The 13,390-nt window shown below is 45.0% G+C and overlaps 1 protein-coding gene across 4 annotated transcripts in view; it reads left to right on the top strand.

Moving 5' to 3' along the window:
* The window catches only part of LOC127005889 (serine/threonine-protein phosphatase with EF-hands 2-like), a 148,741-nt gene that overhangs the window by 130,972 nt on the left and 4,379 nt on the right, over positions 1-13,390 (top strand). For all 4 annotated transcript variants that reach the window (XM_050875229.1, XM_050875228.1, XM_050875231.1 and 1 more), the window contains 10 exons: positions 1,782-1,936; positions 2,737-2,901; positions 5,243-5,409; positions 6,031-6,067; positions 6,703-6,855; positions 7,644-7,775; positions 8,277-8,462; positions 9,129-9,247; positions 10,446-10,579; positions 11,428-11,597. In XM_050875229.1, coding sequence (XP_050731186.1) covers positions 1,782-1,936; positions 2,737-2,901; positions 5,243-5,409; positions 6,031-6,067; positions 6,703-6,855; positions 7,644-7,775; positions 8,277-8,462; positions 9,129-9,247; positions 10,446-10,579; positions 11,428-11,597 — 1,418 coding nt within the window. The remainder of the gene's footprint in view (positions 1-1,781; positions 1,937-2,736; positions 2,902-5,242; positions 5,410-6,030; positions 6,068-6,702; positions 6,856-7,643; positions 7,776-8,276; positions 8,463-9,128; positions 9,248-10,445; positions 10,580-11,427; positions 11,598-13,390) is intronic.

Below are 13,390 nucleotides of genomic sequence, written 5' to 3'. Positions count from 1 at the left end.
CCAGGACTGAACCGCATAATCGAGATGAGATCTAACTAGTGCTAAGTAAAATTTGAGAGAGAGAGAGAGAGAGAGAGAGAGAGAGAGAGAGAGAGAGAGAGAGAGAGAGAGAGAGATGAAAAGACAAATGTGTAGGTGGAGAGCAGGGCTGAAAGAAGGGAAGGTATAGAATAAAATATAGAAAAGAAGAATAAAGAAGCAGACGACTAAAGAGAAGTGGGACCCAGTGGAAATAAGTTGGGAAACCTCTCGGTGAGAAACAGCATACTCACTGCTGCTTTATCTCATCAGTCATATTAGTGCAATGTACCTCAAAGATGTTACCTGCTGAACTAATTATTGTTTAGTACAGCCAATCATTAGATCAATCAATCAGTTAAAGAAGGAAAATATTAATTAGAAGAGAGAGAGAAACGGATGCTGCGAGGATTTCTTTGCATGCTTGTGCGCGTTCCCGAGGCGCTTCGGCCTTCCATCCCAGAACCGTAAACGCGGTGATCGGCGACTGTTCGGTATTCATGATTAATTTCATAATCCAGTCTGGCTGTTTTATGAAGTGAGTTCCTGCATCTTCCCTCCTCGCCTCGGCGGGGCTGCGGAGCGCCAGCGAGCCCAAGGTCTCCCTGGCGAGCATGGCAGGAATGGAGGGCTCCCGGCAGGGCGCCTCGGCCTAGGAGAGGGACAACTCCGAGTAATAAACCCGGGTTGGTGGGGCTCGTCAGCCGTGGTAAGCGGTTCACCTAGGAGAGGGACAACTCCGAAAGATAAACACGGGCAGGTGAGGCTCGTTAGCTCTGGCAGTTCACCTCGGAGAGGGACAACTCCGAATAATAAACACGGGCAGGTTGAGCTCGTTAGCCGTGGAAAACGGTTCACCTAGGAGAGGGACAACTCCGAATAATAAACCTCGGAGAAGGACAACTCCGAGCAAAAAACACGGGCAGGTGGAGCTCGTCAGCCGTGGCAGGCAATTCACCTAGGAGAGGGACAACTCCGAACAAACCCGGGCAGGTGGAGCTCGTTAGATGTCGTAGACATCCACGTGATGGGAACACGGAGGGAGGGAGGGAGGGAGGGAGGAAGGAAGAAAGGAAGGAAGGAGGGAGTGAGGGAAGAAGAAAGAAAGGAGGGAGGGAGGGAGGGAGGGAGGGAGGGAGGGAAGAAAGGAAGGGAGGGAAGGAAGCAAGGAGGGAGGGAGGGAGGGAGGGAGGGAGGGAAGGAAGTAGGGAGGGAGGGAGAAAGGGAGGGAGGGAGGGAGAAATAAACTGACTTGCTTGCATAAATGAGTGGGAGGAGGAGGAGGAGGAGGTGATAAATTAATAAAAAAAGTAATGCACGAAAACAGACCAATACAGTAATGAGAACACAATGGAAATATATTCTATTCTTTTTCTTCTTCATCTACTACTACTACTACTACTACAAAAACAACTACTACTACTACTACTACTACAACTACTACTATTCCTACTACCACTACTACTACTACTACTAAACTACTGCTACAATATTTCCTTCCTTTTCTTCCTTGTTACTCCTTCACCTGCGCAATTTTCAACTCCTCCTCCTCCTCCTTCTGCTGCTTGGGTGAGTAGCGAGCGCGCCGCGGGTCCACTCCACAGACATCAGATATATGCTAATATGAGAGGCATACTGTGGAATTCCTGCGGCCATGGGAGGCGTCTCTCTCTCTCTCTCTCTCTCTCTCTCTCTCTCTCTCTCTCTCCCCCGTCCCTGCTCCCCGCCCTCACAACCATTCCTTCCGTCACCCCCACCAACAGAGGACGACGAGGACGAGGCGAGCACGAAGAGGCTGCTGGAGGAGGCGTGGACGGAGGAGGTGCCGGTGGAGAGTAGCTACAAAGGGCCGCGGCTCACCATGCCCCTCACCACAGACTCCATCCACATGCTGACGGAGGCGTTCAAGAAGAAAAAAGTAAGGGAGGACCAGCCTATTGTGTACCTTTTTATCTACCTTTTCTTCCCCGTGATAGGTAGCCACGTCTATACACACACCTGTTCACCTTAAATAACACACCTTTTTATCATCCTCTGCATTCTTTTTAGGAGCAGTAAGTAGCGGAGTTTTTTTTTTCTTTTCATTATTGTTTTCTTTTTTTATATGCCCTTGAACTGTCTCCTTTACTGTAAAAAAAAAATCTATATAATAAATACTTGACTAATTATTTTTTTTCTTTTACTTTTTTCCCTACGTCCGAGCTGTGACAGTGCTTTTTTCCTTTTCGTCTCAGTTTTTTTTTTTCCATTTTCAAGAATAGGATAACCGAAGGAGATACCATGCACACTTTAAATTTAATATATTAGCATCCATATCTTTTTTCCCCTTTCCTGCCTCTAGTTTTCCATTTTCTTTCCATTCCTTGCCTTTTCTTTTCCCTTTTTTTTCCCTCCGTCTGTCCTTCCTTTCTTTACTACGCTATTTACCCCATTCATTTTCTCTTCCTCTCTTCTCTTCCGTATCCTTCCTTCCCTTTTCCTCCCCTTGCTTTCCTTTACTATCCCCCATTTTTTCTCCCCGTTTTTGTTTTTCGGTATCCCCCTTTTCCTTCCTTTTCTTTCCTTTCCTATGTCCCTTTCACTTGTTTCCGTCCCTATCGCTCCCTTTCCCTACATTTCCTCCCTTTCTTTCCTCCACTATCACATCCATGCCCCTCTTTTCCTCCTCTCTCTTTCTTACCCTAACCTAACTAACCCACTCCTTCGTCCCTCCTGCAGCAGACCCTCCACGCCCGCTACGTGTACCTGCTGCTGCGTGAGGGCGTGCGCGTGCTGCGGCAGCGTCCCACCATCATGCACGCCTCCACCGCCATCTCGGGACAGATCACGGTTGTCGGGGACCTGCACGGCAAGCTCGACGACCTCCTCACGCTGCTGTACAAGGTGTGTGTGTGTGTGTGTGTGTGTGTGTGTGTTTCGTTTCCCTCTCCCTCTCTCCCTCCCGTTCCCTCTGCATTTCCTTGTGAGTGAAGAAAGGGAAAAGGGAGGAAAGGCGTAAGGAGAGGAAGGAGAATTAAAAGGAGAAAGGGAACAAAGGAGCATGGAAACCAAGAAGTGAAGAAAGGAAAAAGGGAGGAAAGGCGTAAGGAAAGGAAGGAAAATGAAAAGGAGAAAGGGAACAAAGGAGTACGGAAACTAAGAAGGAAAGGAGAGAGAAACTAATAATAGGCTAATAACTTCCCGATTCTCCCCCTCTACATAAACAGCATAAAGGCCGCGATTCTTGGAAGTTAGTCCGTCAGCCGCTCGAGCCAACCATCCCCAAATGAGGCGGCGGCGCTTCTTAGTAATAGGCCATATGGACAAGACAAACAACTAACAATCCGACAAAATTTGGCTAATGTTAACGGTTTGGTCTGTAAAAATGGTCATAGTTCAGAAATATGGTGCAAATGGCGTCTTTTTATGGCAATTAGACAACTCTGACCATCGAGCTCGCTAATAACCTGAGCTGCGGAGTCTTCTGCTTACAAACTTTTCTACTCCTCATTCTCTCCTTCCAGGCGCAAAATGATCTTTAGTAATCTTCCATTTATCAAAGTTTTCATTCTCCTTTCCTTAGCATAACCAATACTCTTCAGAATCGAATATCGTCTTCCATTTCCTGATTTTCCTATGTCTCCATCTCCTTTCTCCTGGTGGTAAAAGGTCTGTGGTAATCTTCCATATATCAATATTTTCATTCCTCACTCTCTCTAGAACGGCCAATACATTTTAGAATCGAATATCGCCTTCCATTTCCTGATTTTCCTATGTCTCCATCTCCTTTCTCCTGGTGCAAAAAGGTCTGTGGTAATCTTCCATATATCAATATTTTCATTCCTCACTCTCTCTAGGACGGTCAATACATTTTAGAATCGAATACCGTCTTCCATTTCCTGATTTTCCTATTTCTCTTTCCCTCTCCTTCCTCCTGGTGCAAAGAGGTCTGTAGTAGTCTTCCATATATCAACATTTTCATTCCCCTCTCTCTAGAATATCTAATACTCTTCAGAATCAAATATCGTCTTCAATTTCCTGATTTTCCTATTTCTCTCTCCCTCTAATTCCTCCTGGTGCAAAACGGTCTATACTAGTCTTACATATATCAACATTTTCATTCCTCACTCTCTCTAGAACGGCCAATACTTTTCATATTCGCATACCGTCTTCCATTCCATGACTTTCCTATTCAACGCTCGTTCCTCACCCAGCGGCTTCTACCCAACACTGCAAAATCTTCTATTAGCCAACTTTCCTAGGTCTCCTTTTCCTTACTCCCCTCGCGAAATGGCCTGTATAGCTATCTTCCGGTGTAAGTCGGGAATCATGTCGTAAGTCGGGAATCATGTCGTAAGTCGGGAATTATGTCGTAAGTCGGTAATCATGTCGTAAGTCGGGAATCATGTCATAAGTCGGGAATCATGTCATAAGTCGGGAATTATGTCGTAAGTCGGGAATCATGTCGTAGGTCGGGAATTATGTCGTAAGTCGGGAATTATGTCGTAAGTCGGGAATTATGTCGTAAGTCGGGACAGAATTCGTAAGTCAGGATAGATTTCGTAAGTCGGGACAGATTTCCACATTCAAGACCTCACTATAGCTGTCTTCCGGTGTATCGCTTTCCACTTACCAACTTCCTTCTCCTCTCCATCCTCCTGATACGGCATGGGCAATCTCTCCATGCACGATAACGTCTTCCATTACATACCGACTTAATCCATTATCGTCTTTCTTAGCGGGTTAAATGTTTCACTGTAAACTCTATTATGGACCATTTTTTTCCCATCTTCTCTTCTCCCAATACAGAATACCCTATGCTCTTCAAGATAACGTCATCCAATATATTCAGACTTTAGCTAGTTTCTCTCCTGTCTCAGTGGCCTATATCCTTCACTGTAGAGACTCTGATGTAGGTACCAACTTTTCCCGTGTTCTTCCTCGCCACGCAAAAACGCAGAACGGCCTCAGCTCTTCACGTCTTCCATTATACTCAGACTTTGTCCACTTCCTCTCATTCCTTAACGGCTAATATCATCCACTGTAGTCTTCCGTGTACTGCCAACTTTCCTCATTTTCTCCTTGCCTCCATATTCGATACAACCTTTGCTCCTCATGATAACGTATTTTATTACATCGGTACTTTAAGTAATCCCTGTCTTTAATCAACGCCTTGTATCATCCACTATTGGGCCATACATCTACTAACCTTCACCATATTCTTCCCCTCCTCCCCCCCATACAGAACGGCCTCCCCTCCACCGACAACCCCTACGTGTTCAACGGGGACTTCGTGGATCGGGGCCGCAAGTCCATGGAAGTGCTGCTCCTCCTACTCGCCCTGGTCATCGTCTTCCCCGCGGAGGTGTACCTGAATCGAGGCAACCACGAGGACATGGTGATGAACGCCAGGTGAGGAGGAAGGGGAAATGGAGGGAGAGGGAAGGGAGGGAAGGGTAAGGGATGGAGAGGGAAGGGAGGGAAGGGGAAGGGAAGGAGAGGGAGTGGAAAAGGAAGAGAGAGAGAGAGAGAGAGAGAGAGAGAGAGAGAGAGAGAGAGAGAGAGAGAGAGAGAGAGAGAGAGAGAGAGAGAGAGAGAGAGAGAGAGAGAGAGAGAGAGAGAGAGAGAGAGAGAGAGAGAGAGAGAGAGAGAGAGAGAGAGAGAGAGAGAGAGAGAGAGAGAGAGAGAGAGTAATAAAGTAAGTGAAAATGAAAAAAAAAGGATAAGGAAAACGAAAAGGGAAAGAGAATGAGAGAAAGTTAATGGGATTGAAAGATATAAATGGAAAAAAAAGGATAAAAAGTTTTGACATGCAATTCCTCCACCTGCCATTGTACCGTGGCGCCGTAAGAAGTGAGATTGAATAAAGTGGAAGAGGATGAGTGAAAAAAAAGTAAATAGGAGAAAGTAGTGTAAGATGATGATGACGAGCATACACTAAACAAACAAACAAACAAAAATCAGAACCTGTACTCAACTCAACATGTTACCGGCGCTCAGAGGTGTGTATTCATCAGTCCCTTACATCCACAGGTACGGTTTCTGCAAGGAGGTCAGCAGAAAATACAAGGTCAGTACATGGTAGAGATACGCCGCCATTAAACTCGTATATGTCATGATCATTAACATAGCCTCCATTAGAAATATCATCAGCATCAGTAGTATCAATGTGAAGTAAGCCTGAGCAGCAATAAACGACAATATTAATATTTTTGTTTTCAATTAGTGGCATTTTGAAGCTACTCCATTTGTTATTTGGTTTTCACACGTTCATTCCACATAACGATATCTTGGCCTATCTGCTTTATCAGTTTTTTCTTATTAATTCGTCAAGACCTTAAATTATTTCCATCATTGATACACAAAAATACATAATACAAATACATACTCAAAAACAATACAAATACACAAACTATTCAATAAATCCTTAAAATATACCTGTTTACTAAATTTGCTACAAGTCTAACTAACAATCTGCTTCCACTTTCATTCTCATTCTATGCACCCTCACCTTCACATTTCCAATTATGAACCTGAGACTACGAGAGTTATACAGAATCGTGTGGGGTGGGTGGGGTGGGTCATCCTGAGTCAGCAATTTCCATGGTGTGGTTATTTCGTCCTTTCCCAAACTCACCACCTTATCAAACTACCCATTCCTCTTACACCTAATATTTCCTCCTCCTCCTTCTCTTCCTCCTTCAGGGACCGCACGGGCCACGGATCCTTCGGCTGCTGGAGGAGGTGTATCGCTGGCTGCCGCTCGCCACCGTGATCGACCACAAGGTGATGGTGGTGCACGGCGGCATCTCCCTCGACACGGACCTACGCTCCCTCGCCACCGCCGACAGGAGCAAGGTGAAGCCCCGCCGGTGATTGCCGTCCATATGAGAGAACACTTTGTGAGGGTCTGATTGAGTGAAGCCTCGCGGGGTAATTGTCTTGATGTGGAATTACAGGAAAGTTGTCTGAGGGAAGCCGCTCCGCACTCGATTGCTTTTTAAATGAGATATTCGTTTCAAGAGTGGTAGTCTTAGGCGAAGCGTCGTTGATATTCCTTTGTCTTAATAACAGAACATAAGTAGGTGGTTGGGGCGGGGGGGGAGCTTTCTCGTTGTTTGTTATGTTCTGCATTTAAGAGAAACGTGGCCTGGGGTTTCGAGTTTGAAAAAGAAGCCCATCGAGTATTTGTTCACAAAAGACGGATGGGCTACGTACATACTAGAAATTAAACAAGTGTTCGGTTTGCTTTCCAAGACTCATCGGTGAACGGCCAGCTCTGATAAAATTAGCTGTGTCACTTGATCATTCGAGGAATTTGAATATTACGTATCAATGAGTCTTAATTTTGAGAGTAAGTGAAATGTGGGCATATTGAGCGTTTTTTTTTCTCAACTTTGTTTTGTTTTCCTTTTATATTGCTACATGATCGAGTCAGTATTGACCCACATTGTCCCGTTTCTTTAGCCCATATTGTCATGTGCTCCCGTAAAACTTAAGCATTCGTTTTACACACATGACATCAATTAGTAAAGCATTCCATTTATTAATTTATATGTGTGTGTGTGTGTGTGTGTGTGTGTGTGTGTGTGTGTGTGTGTGTGTGTGTGTGTGTGTGTATCACTGACCCTTGGTGTGGCCGCCAGTACACCAGCGTGCTGAGGGCGCCGGCGGGGAGGATGGGGGAGGACGAGTACTCGCTGGAAGAGGACGGGGACGAGGAGCCTGACGCGTGCCGGGAGGTGCGGCTCCTCTCGGCCACCTACGAGTGGAAACAGGTGAGCGATGACGCCAGCACTCACCTGCAGCACCAGTGAGACCTGTCCAGCTCAGCTTAGTTGATGGTGGAGGTATTGCCTTTGCTCCACCATCACGCATGACCTGCTTAGTTTAGTTGACTTTGATTGGGAAGTGGATGGATTATTTTTGCTTTTCCACCACCTATTCTACCTGTCCAGTTGAGCTCAATAGATGGTGGACGTAATACCTTAGTTTCTCCACCATTCATGACTTGTTCGGTTTAGATCACTTCGTTTCGTGAATGGATGGATTAACTTTGCGCCTCCAGCGCCCATTACATCCGTCTGGTTCCGTTCAGTTGATGGTGGAAGTATTATCTTTGCTATACCACCACACATGACCTGCTTAGTTTAGTTTACTTCGTGGATGGAATACTTTTTGCGCCTCCACCAGCCATTCCACATGTCCAGTTCATCAGAATACCTTTAACCCATCATTTTCTTACCACTCACTTCCACATTCCTTTCCATCCCCCCCAGGTGCTGGACTTGCTGTGGAGTGACCCACACACGCACCCCGGCTGTCGGCCCAACTCCTTCAGAGGCGGCGGCAGCTACTTCGGCCCCGACGTGACGAAGGATTTCCTCGACAGACACGGGCTGGTGCTGCTCATCCGCTCCCACGAGTGTAAACCGGAGGGGTACGAGTTTACTCACGACAACAAGGTGAGTACGTGGATGAGTGATGGTTGTGGAATTGCAATGTGAGCTAGATTTGTTTTTTCTTAATATTTTTCTTTGTTCTTTGTTTTCTGTTTCGTTCATTTTCTTGTTCTTGATCATTATCGTGAGGGTGACGGTCATGGGCTTGTAATGAGTATTGTATTTGTTTGTTTTCTTCCTTAAATTTCTTTATCTATTCTCTATTTTCCCGTTTCGTTCATGTTCTTGTTCTTGATCATTCTCTATCCTATCTCCATCCTTCTCCCTTTCTTTCTTCCTCATCTTCCTTTCGGGTGGTGGTCATGGAATTATAATGTGTATTGTCTGTGATTCAATTCCCTTTGTTTATTAATTCCCATCTTAACTTTCCTGTTCGTTCATGTCCTTATTCTTTATCATTCTTTATTTTATCCCCTCATCTTTCTCCCTTTCTTTCTTTTTATTTTCACATTATATCTCCCCCTCCTCCTCCTCTTTCTCCTCCAAATGCTCTTCCTCCTCCCCCCTCTTACCCTTCCTTGCTAATATTATCTATCTTAAAAGGAGGGACAAGGAAGCAAACGTCACCATACGAAGACTGATTTATCATAAGGAAACGCTCTGGAAACAATACTCCTCCTCCTCCTCCTCCTCCATCTCCTCCTCATGTTTCTCCTCTCCTCCCCGCAGTGCCTCACCATCTTTTCGGCCTCCAACTACTACGAGTCTGGCAGCAACCGCGGCGCCTACGTCAAGCTCCAAGGGCCTAACCTCACCCCTCACTTTGTGCAGTACACGGCGGACCTCAGGTGAGTGTCGGGGGGGGGAGGAATGTTAGGTAAAGGCTGTGATGGCCAGTTCATACGCACCATTCAAATTAGTATTCTTTTGCACGGGATGGAGAATGGTACAGGTGTGATAACAGGGACCATAACAGAAAACGCGGGTAGTCAAAACAATAACGATGGGAAGGGGGAGGGGGGGGGGAGGGGGAGAATTACCCTAGACGTCAAACAGGCAAGGCTACGAATACATAACATACATGCATACACTAAAACACGAGCATCCAGAACTGAAATACTTCCAAAATATGACTTACTTCATCACCATTTCTTGTCAATGTTTGTATCTCTCACCTCTTTTCTCTCTCTCCTTCTCTATCCATCTTTTCAATCACCCATTTTTTGTCTGTATTTCTAGCTCTTTCACCTCCTCTCTCCTCCTCTATCCGTCTTCTTACTCCACTTTTTTCTTCCTCTTGCCGCCCTCAAATCCTCCAAATCCCTCTCTCTCTCTATATTCCTTCTCTTTATCGTTTCTCCATGCGTTCTGGTAATCCTTCTTGTTATTCTGATCTCTCTTCCTCTTCTTCCATGCATCCTCTCAGTCCTTCTTGCATCTTCTCCACCCTCTTAATTTCTCTTCCTCCTCCTATCTCTCTTCTCCTTATCTCTCATCTTTTCCATGCCTTCTCGTAATCCTTCTCCTTCCTCCTGATCCCTCCTCCCTTTTTCCTCCTTCCACGAATGCTCTCAGTCTTTCTTGCGTTTCCTCCAACCTCCTAATCTTTCTCCCTCCTCTCTCTTCTCCTTATCTATCTTTACTTTCGTTCTTTCCACCTCCATGCTATCTCGTTATCCTTATGTTCTTTATCATTCTTTATTTTGCCTCTCCAATTTTCTCCCTTTCTCTCTTTTTCATCTGCATTTCCCTCCTCTCTTCCAAACCCAACGATCTAAGCTCATCCTTCTCCTCCTCTTCTTCCACCCTCTTAATCCTTTTTCCTTCTCGTCCATATACATTCTCCTAAGCTCTTTTGCCTCCTCCTCTTTTATTTTGCCTCTCCAATTTTCTTAATTTTTCTCTTCTTCATCTGCATTTCCTCCCTCTCTCCCAAACCCAACGATCAAAACTCATCCTTCTCCTCCTCTTCCTCCATTCTCTTAATCCTTCCTTCTCGTCCATATATATTCTCCTAAGCTCTGTTGCCTCCTCCTTCCGGTACAGGACCCGGAAACTCACCATCAGGGAGCGTGTGGGCCGCATGGAGACCTCGGCGTTCAGGGACCTGCGCGGCCAGATCCTCGCCTCCAAAACCAAGCTGATGGAGGCCTTTGAGAAGAAGGATCAAGCGAAGTCAGGTCAGTATGCCGCCTTCTGCCCCCCCCCCCTTTTTTTTTCTTCATGTAGTGTCCTCCGCTTCTTTTTCTTCGCTCTCTACTTTATTTTTATTCCCTCCGTCTGTCTGCTTTTTTCTCTTATTCTTTGTTTAGCCTCCACTTCTTTTTTACTTCATTTTCTTTTTCTATTTTTTTTTTCTTCTCTAGACAGTATCCCCCCCCTCTTCCCCTTTCTCTTTTTTTCCTTCGAGTTTCCTCCTCTTCTTTTTCTTCTTTTCTACTTCAATTTCTTCTTCTATTTATTTTTTTCTATTTTTCATTTGTCGTTTTTTTCCTTTCTTTTTCCTTTTCTTTCTTGCGGTTGTGGATTTTTTTTTTTTTTAGGTATCCATTTCTCTTTCTCTCTGGTATTCTTTTTGATATTTTTGTTCTCGTTATTCCTCCTTCCTCCTCCTCCTCCTCCTCTTGATTTCTACCCAATCTTCCTGGGGTTTTTTTCTTTACTTCTCTCCTTTTCTTTTACATTTGTTCCTCGTTTTCATTTTGTTTTGTTTCTGTATTGGTTTTCTTAACTTTTTCTCACTCATCATTTTTCTCCTTTGCCTCCTGTTCCTCCTCAGTCTCCTGTTTTTCCTTTTTCTACTACTTCTTGATATCTTCCTCCTCTGCTTTATCGCCGCTATCCTTTCTCCAAGACATTATTATTATGTATTCAATTTAATAACAACAACAAAATATGATAAAGAAATTCACTCAAAGCTGATCAATATACAAAGAATCCGATTATTATTTTTTTTCCTTTCTTTGACATGATAACTAAACTAAACTCATGTATGTTCGTGCGTGTGTGTGTGTGTGTGTGTGTGTAGGGTACCTAAGCGTGGCGGACTGGGTGGAGGTGATGGAACAGGAGTGTCACCTCAACCTGCCATGGCGGGTGCTGAAGGACAAGCTGGTGACCCTCCATCCTACCAGCGGCGAGATCAACTATCGCAGCTCCTTCACCGACGACCATTTCAAGAAGGACCTGGCCGTGAAGGTGAGGAGGGGGAAGAGGGAGGGGAGGGAATGATGGAGAGAAGGGAAGGATAGGGAGAGGAGGATGAGGCGGGGGAAGAGATGAAGGAGGGACGGAGGTGGGGGGAAGGAAGAAATAAGGGGAAAGGGTGGTGAAGGTGAGGAGGGGTAAGAGGGAGGGGAGGGAAAGATGGAAAGAAGGGAAGGAGAAGGAGAGGAGGACGAGGCGGGGGAAGAGAGGAAGGAGGGACGGAGGTGGGGGAAGGAAGAGAGAAGGGGAAAAGGAGGTGAAGAGAATTTATGAAGCAATGATGAAAAGAAACGCTAGAAAGAAGAATAAAATGGACACTGAAGAAAGGTAAAGAAAGGTGTAGGAGAGGACGCTATATAGGCTGAAGGCAGGGAAGAAATGAGAAAAGGATGGAGGGAGAATGGGAGGATGGTAAAGCTATATATAGGGAGGAATGCAGGAAGGCCGAGAAGCAGGAGTAAGGGAAGGAAAAGTGAGGTATGCAGGGAGAGGCGGGAGGAAGAAGGTATAGGGAGGAGGGGAGGAAAGGAATCTGGGATGTGCGAAGGAAGAAAAAATAAGAAGAGAGGAATGAGGAAGTCAGGAAGAGAAAGAGAGAAGGTGAGAGGCAAATAATCTTGGGGAAAGAGAGAAACTGAAAGGGAGATAAGATGGGAGGAGAAGGGGGGAAGTTAAGAAGGGAGGGAAATCGAGGAGGAGGGAGGGAGGGAATTTGTTAAGGACAGACACATAGGATAAACACTGGGAAGAAGGTAGAAAGGGACACTGGCGAAAGGAAGGGAGAGTGGAAGAAACAGAGCTAGAACAAAGGTAGGGAATGAGTGAGGGAGAGAAAGGGGAGACATGAAAAGAGGGAGGGAGGGAGAGAATGGAGAAAGAGGGGAAAAGAATAGAAAAAAAAGCTAGAATAGAAAAGGAAAAAAGAAGGACGCAGATGAAAGGGAAAGTCTGAGGAAGATAAGGAAAGAGGGAGAAAGAGAGAGACGCAAGGAGGAAAGGAAAGGAGAATATAACGAAGGAGGATGAGAAGAAGAAAAAAAGAGGAAATAGGTGTGAAGAAGAGAGGGGAGAGGAAGAGGGAAAAGCGAAAGGGTACGATGACAAGAGAGAAAGGAGGAGGGATGCAGCGTTCGTAAAAATAAAAATAAACTGGTACGGACTAGATTATGAAAAAGAATGCAAGGAAAAGTTTGTGAGAATGTTTTTACGACGAGGAGAAAATAAGCAGAATTAGTGGAAGTCAGAGAGGCGGAGAATAAGAATGAGAGGACGGAATTATTATTGGAACGAGACAAAGGACGAGAGAGAGAGAGAGAGAGAGAATAATAATAAGAAAAAAAGAGAGAGAATGATAAGAAGAGAAGGAGAGAGATAAAGACTGGAGGAATACGAAGAAAGGCATCACAAAGGAAAAATAATAAAGGGATGGAAAAGAAAGAGGAAACGAAATGACAAACAGCTTCCAAATCCCCAAGACCCGCTGACAAGGAAGAGAAAATCCTGAATATCTGCACGACTCGATTCTCCTTTGACAACAGCTTCGCTCCATTACGTGTGACCTCCTTATCGTGAGAGTGGGAAGTGGGCCGCTGCGTCACTCATTAACTTTTGAATGATTTTTTTTATCTTAGAAGGAATGTGTTGCTAAAAAAAAAAAGGATATGACTTCTATTTTTATCTATGTGAGTGAAGATCGACAGACAAAAGCAAAATGAAGCTCAAATCTATGTATGTATCAGCACTGCATATCTCACTATTAATAAACCTCTTCAGTCACCTAATAA

The sequence above is a fragment of the Eriocheir sinensis genome, chromosome 31 (assembly GCF_024679095.1).
Source record: "Eriocheir sinensis breed Jianghai 21 chromosome 31, ASM2467909v1, whole genome shotgun sequence".
Classification (NCBI taxonomy): Eukaryota; Metazoa; Arthropoda; class Malacostraca; order Decapoda; family Varunidae; genus Eriocheir; species Eriocheir sinensis.
The sequence above is the reverse complement of the archived record's forward strand: the minus strand, read 5'-3'. Positions and strand labels throughout refer to the sequence as shown.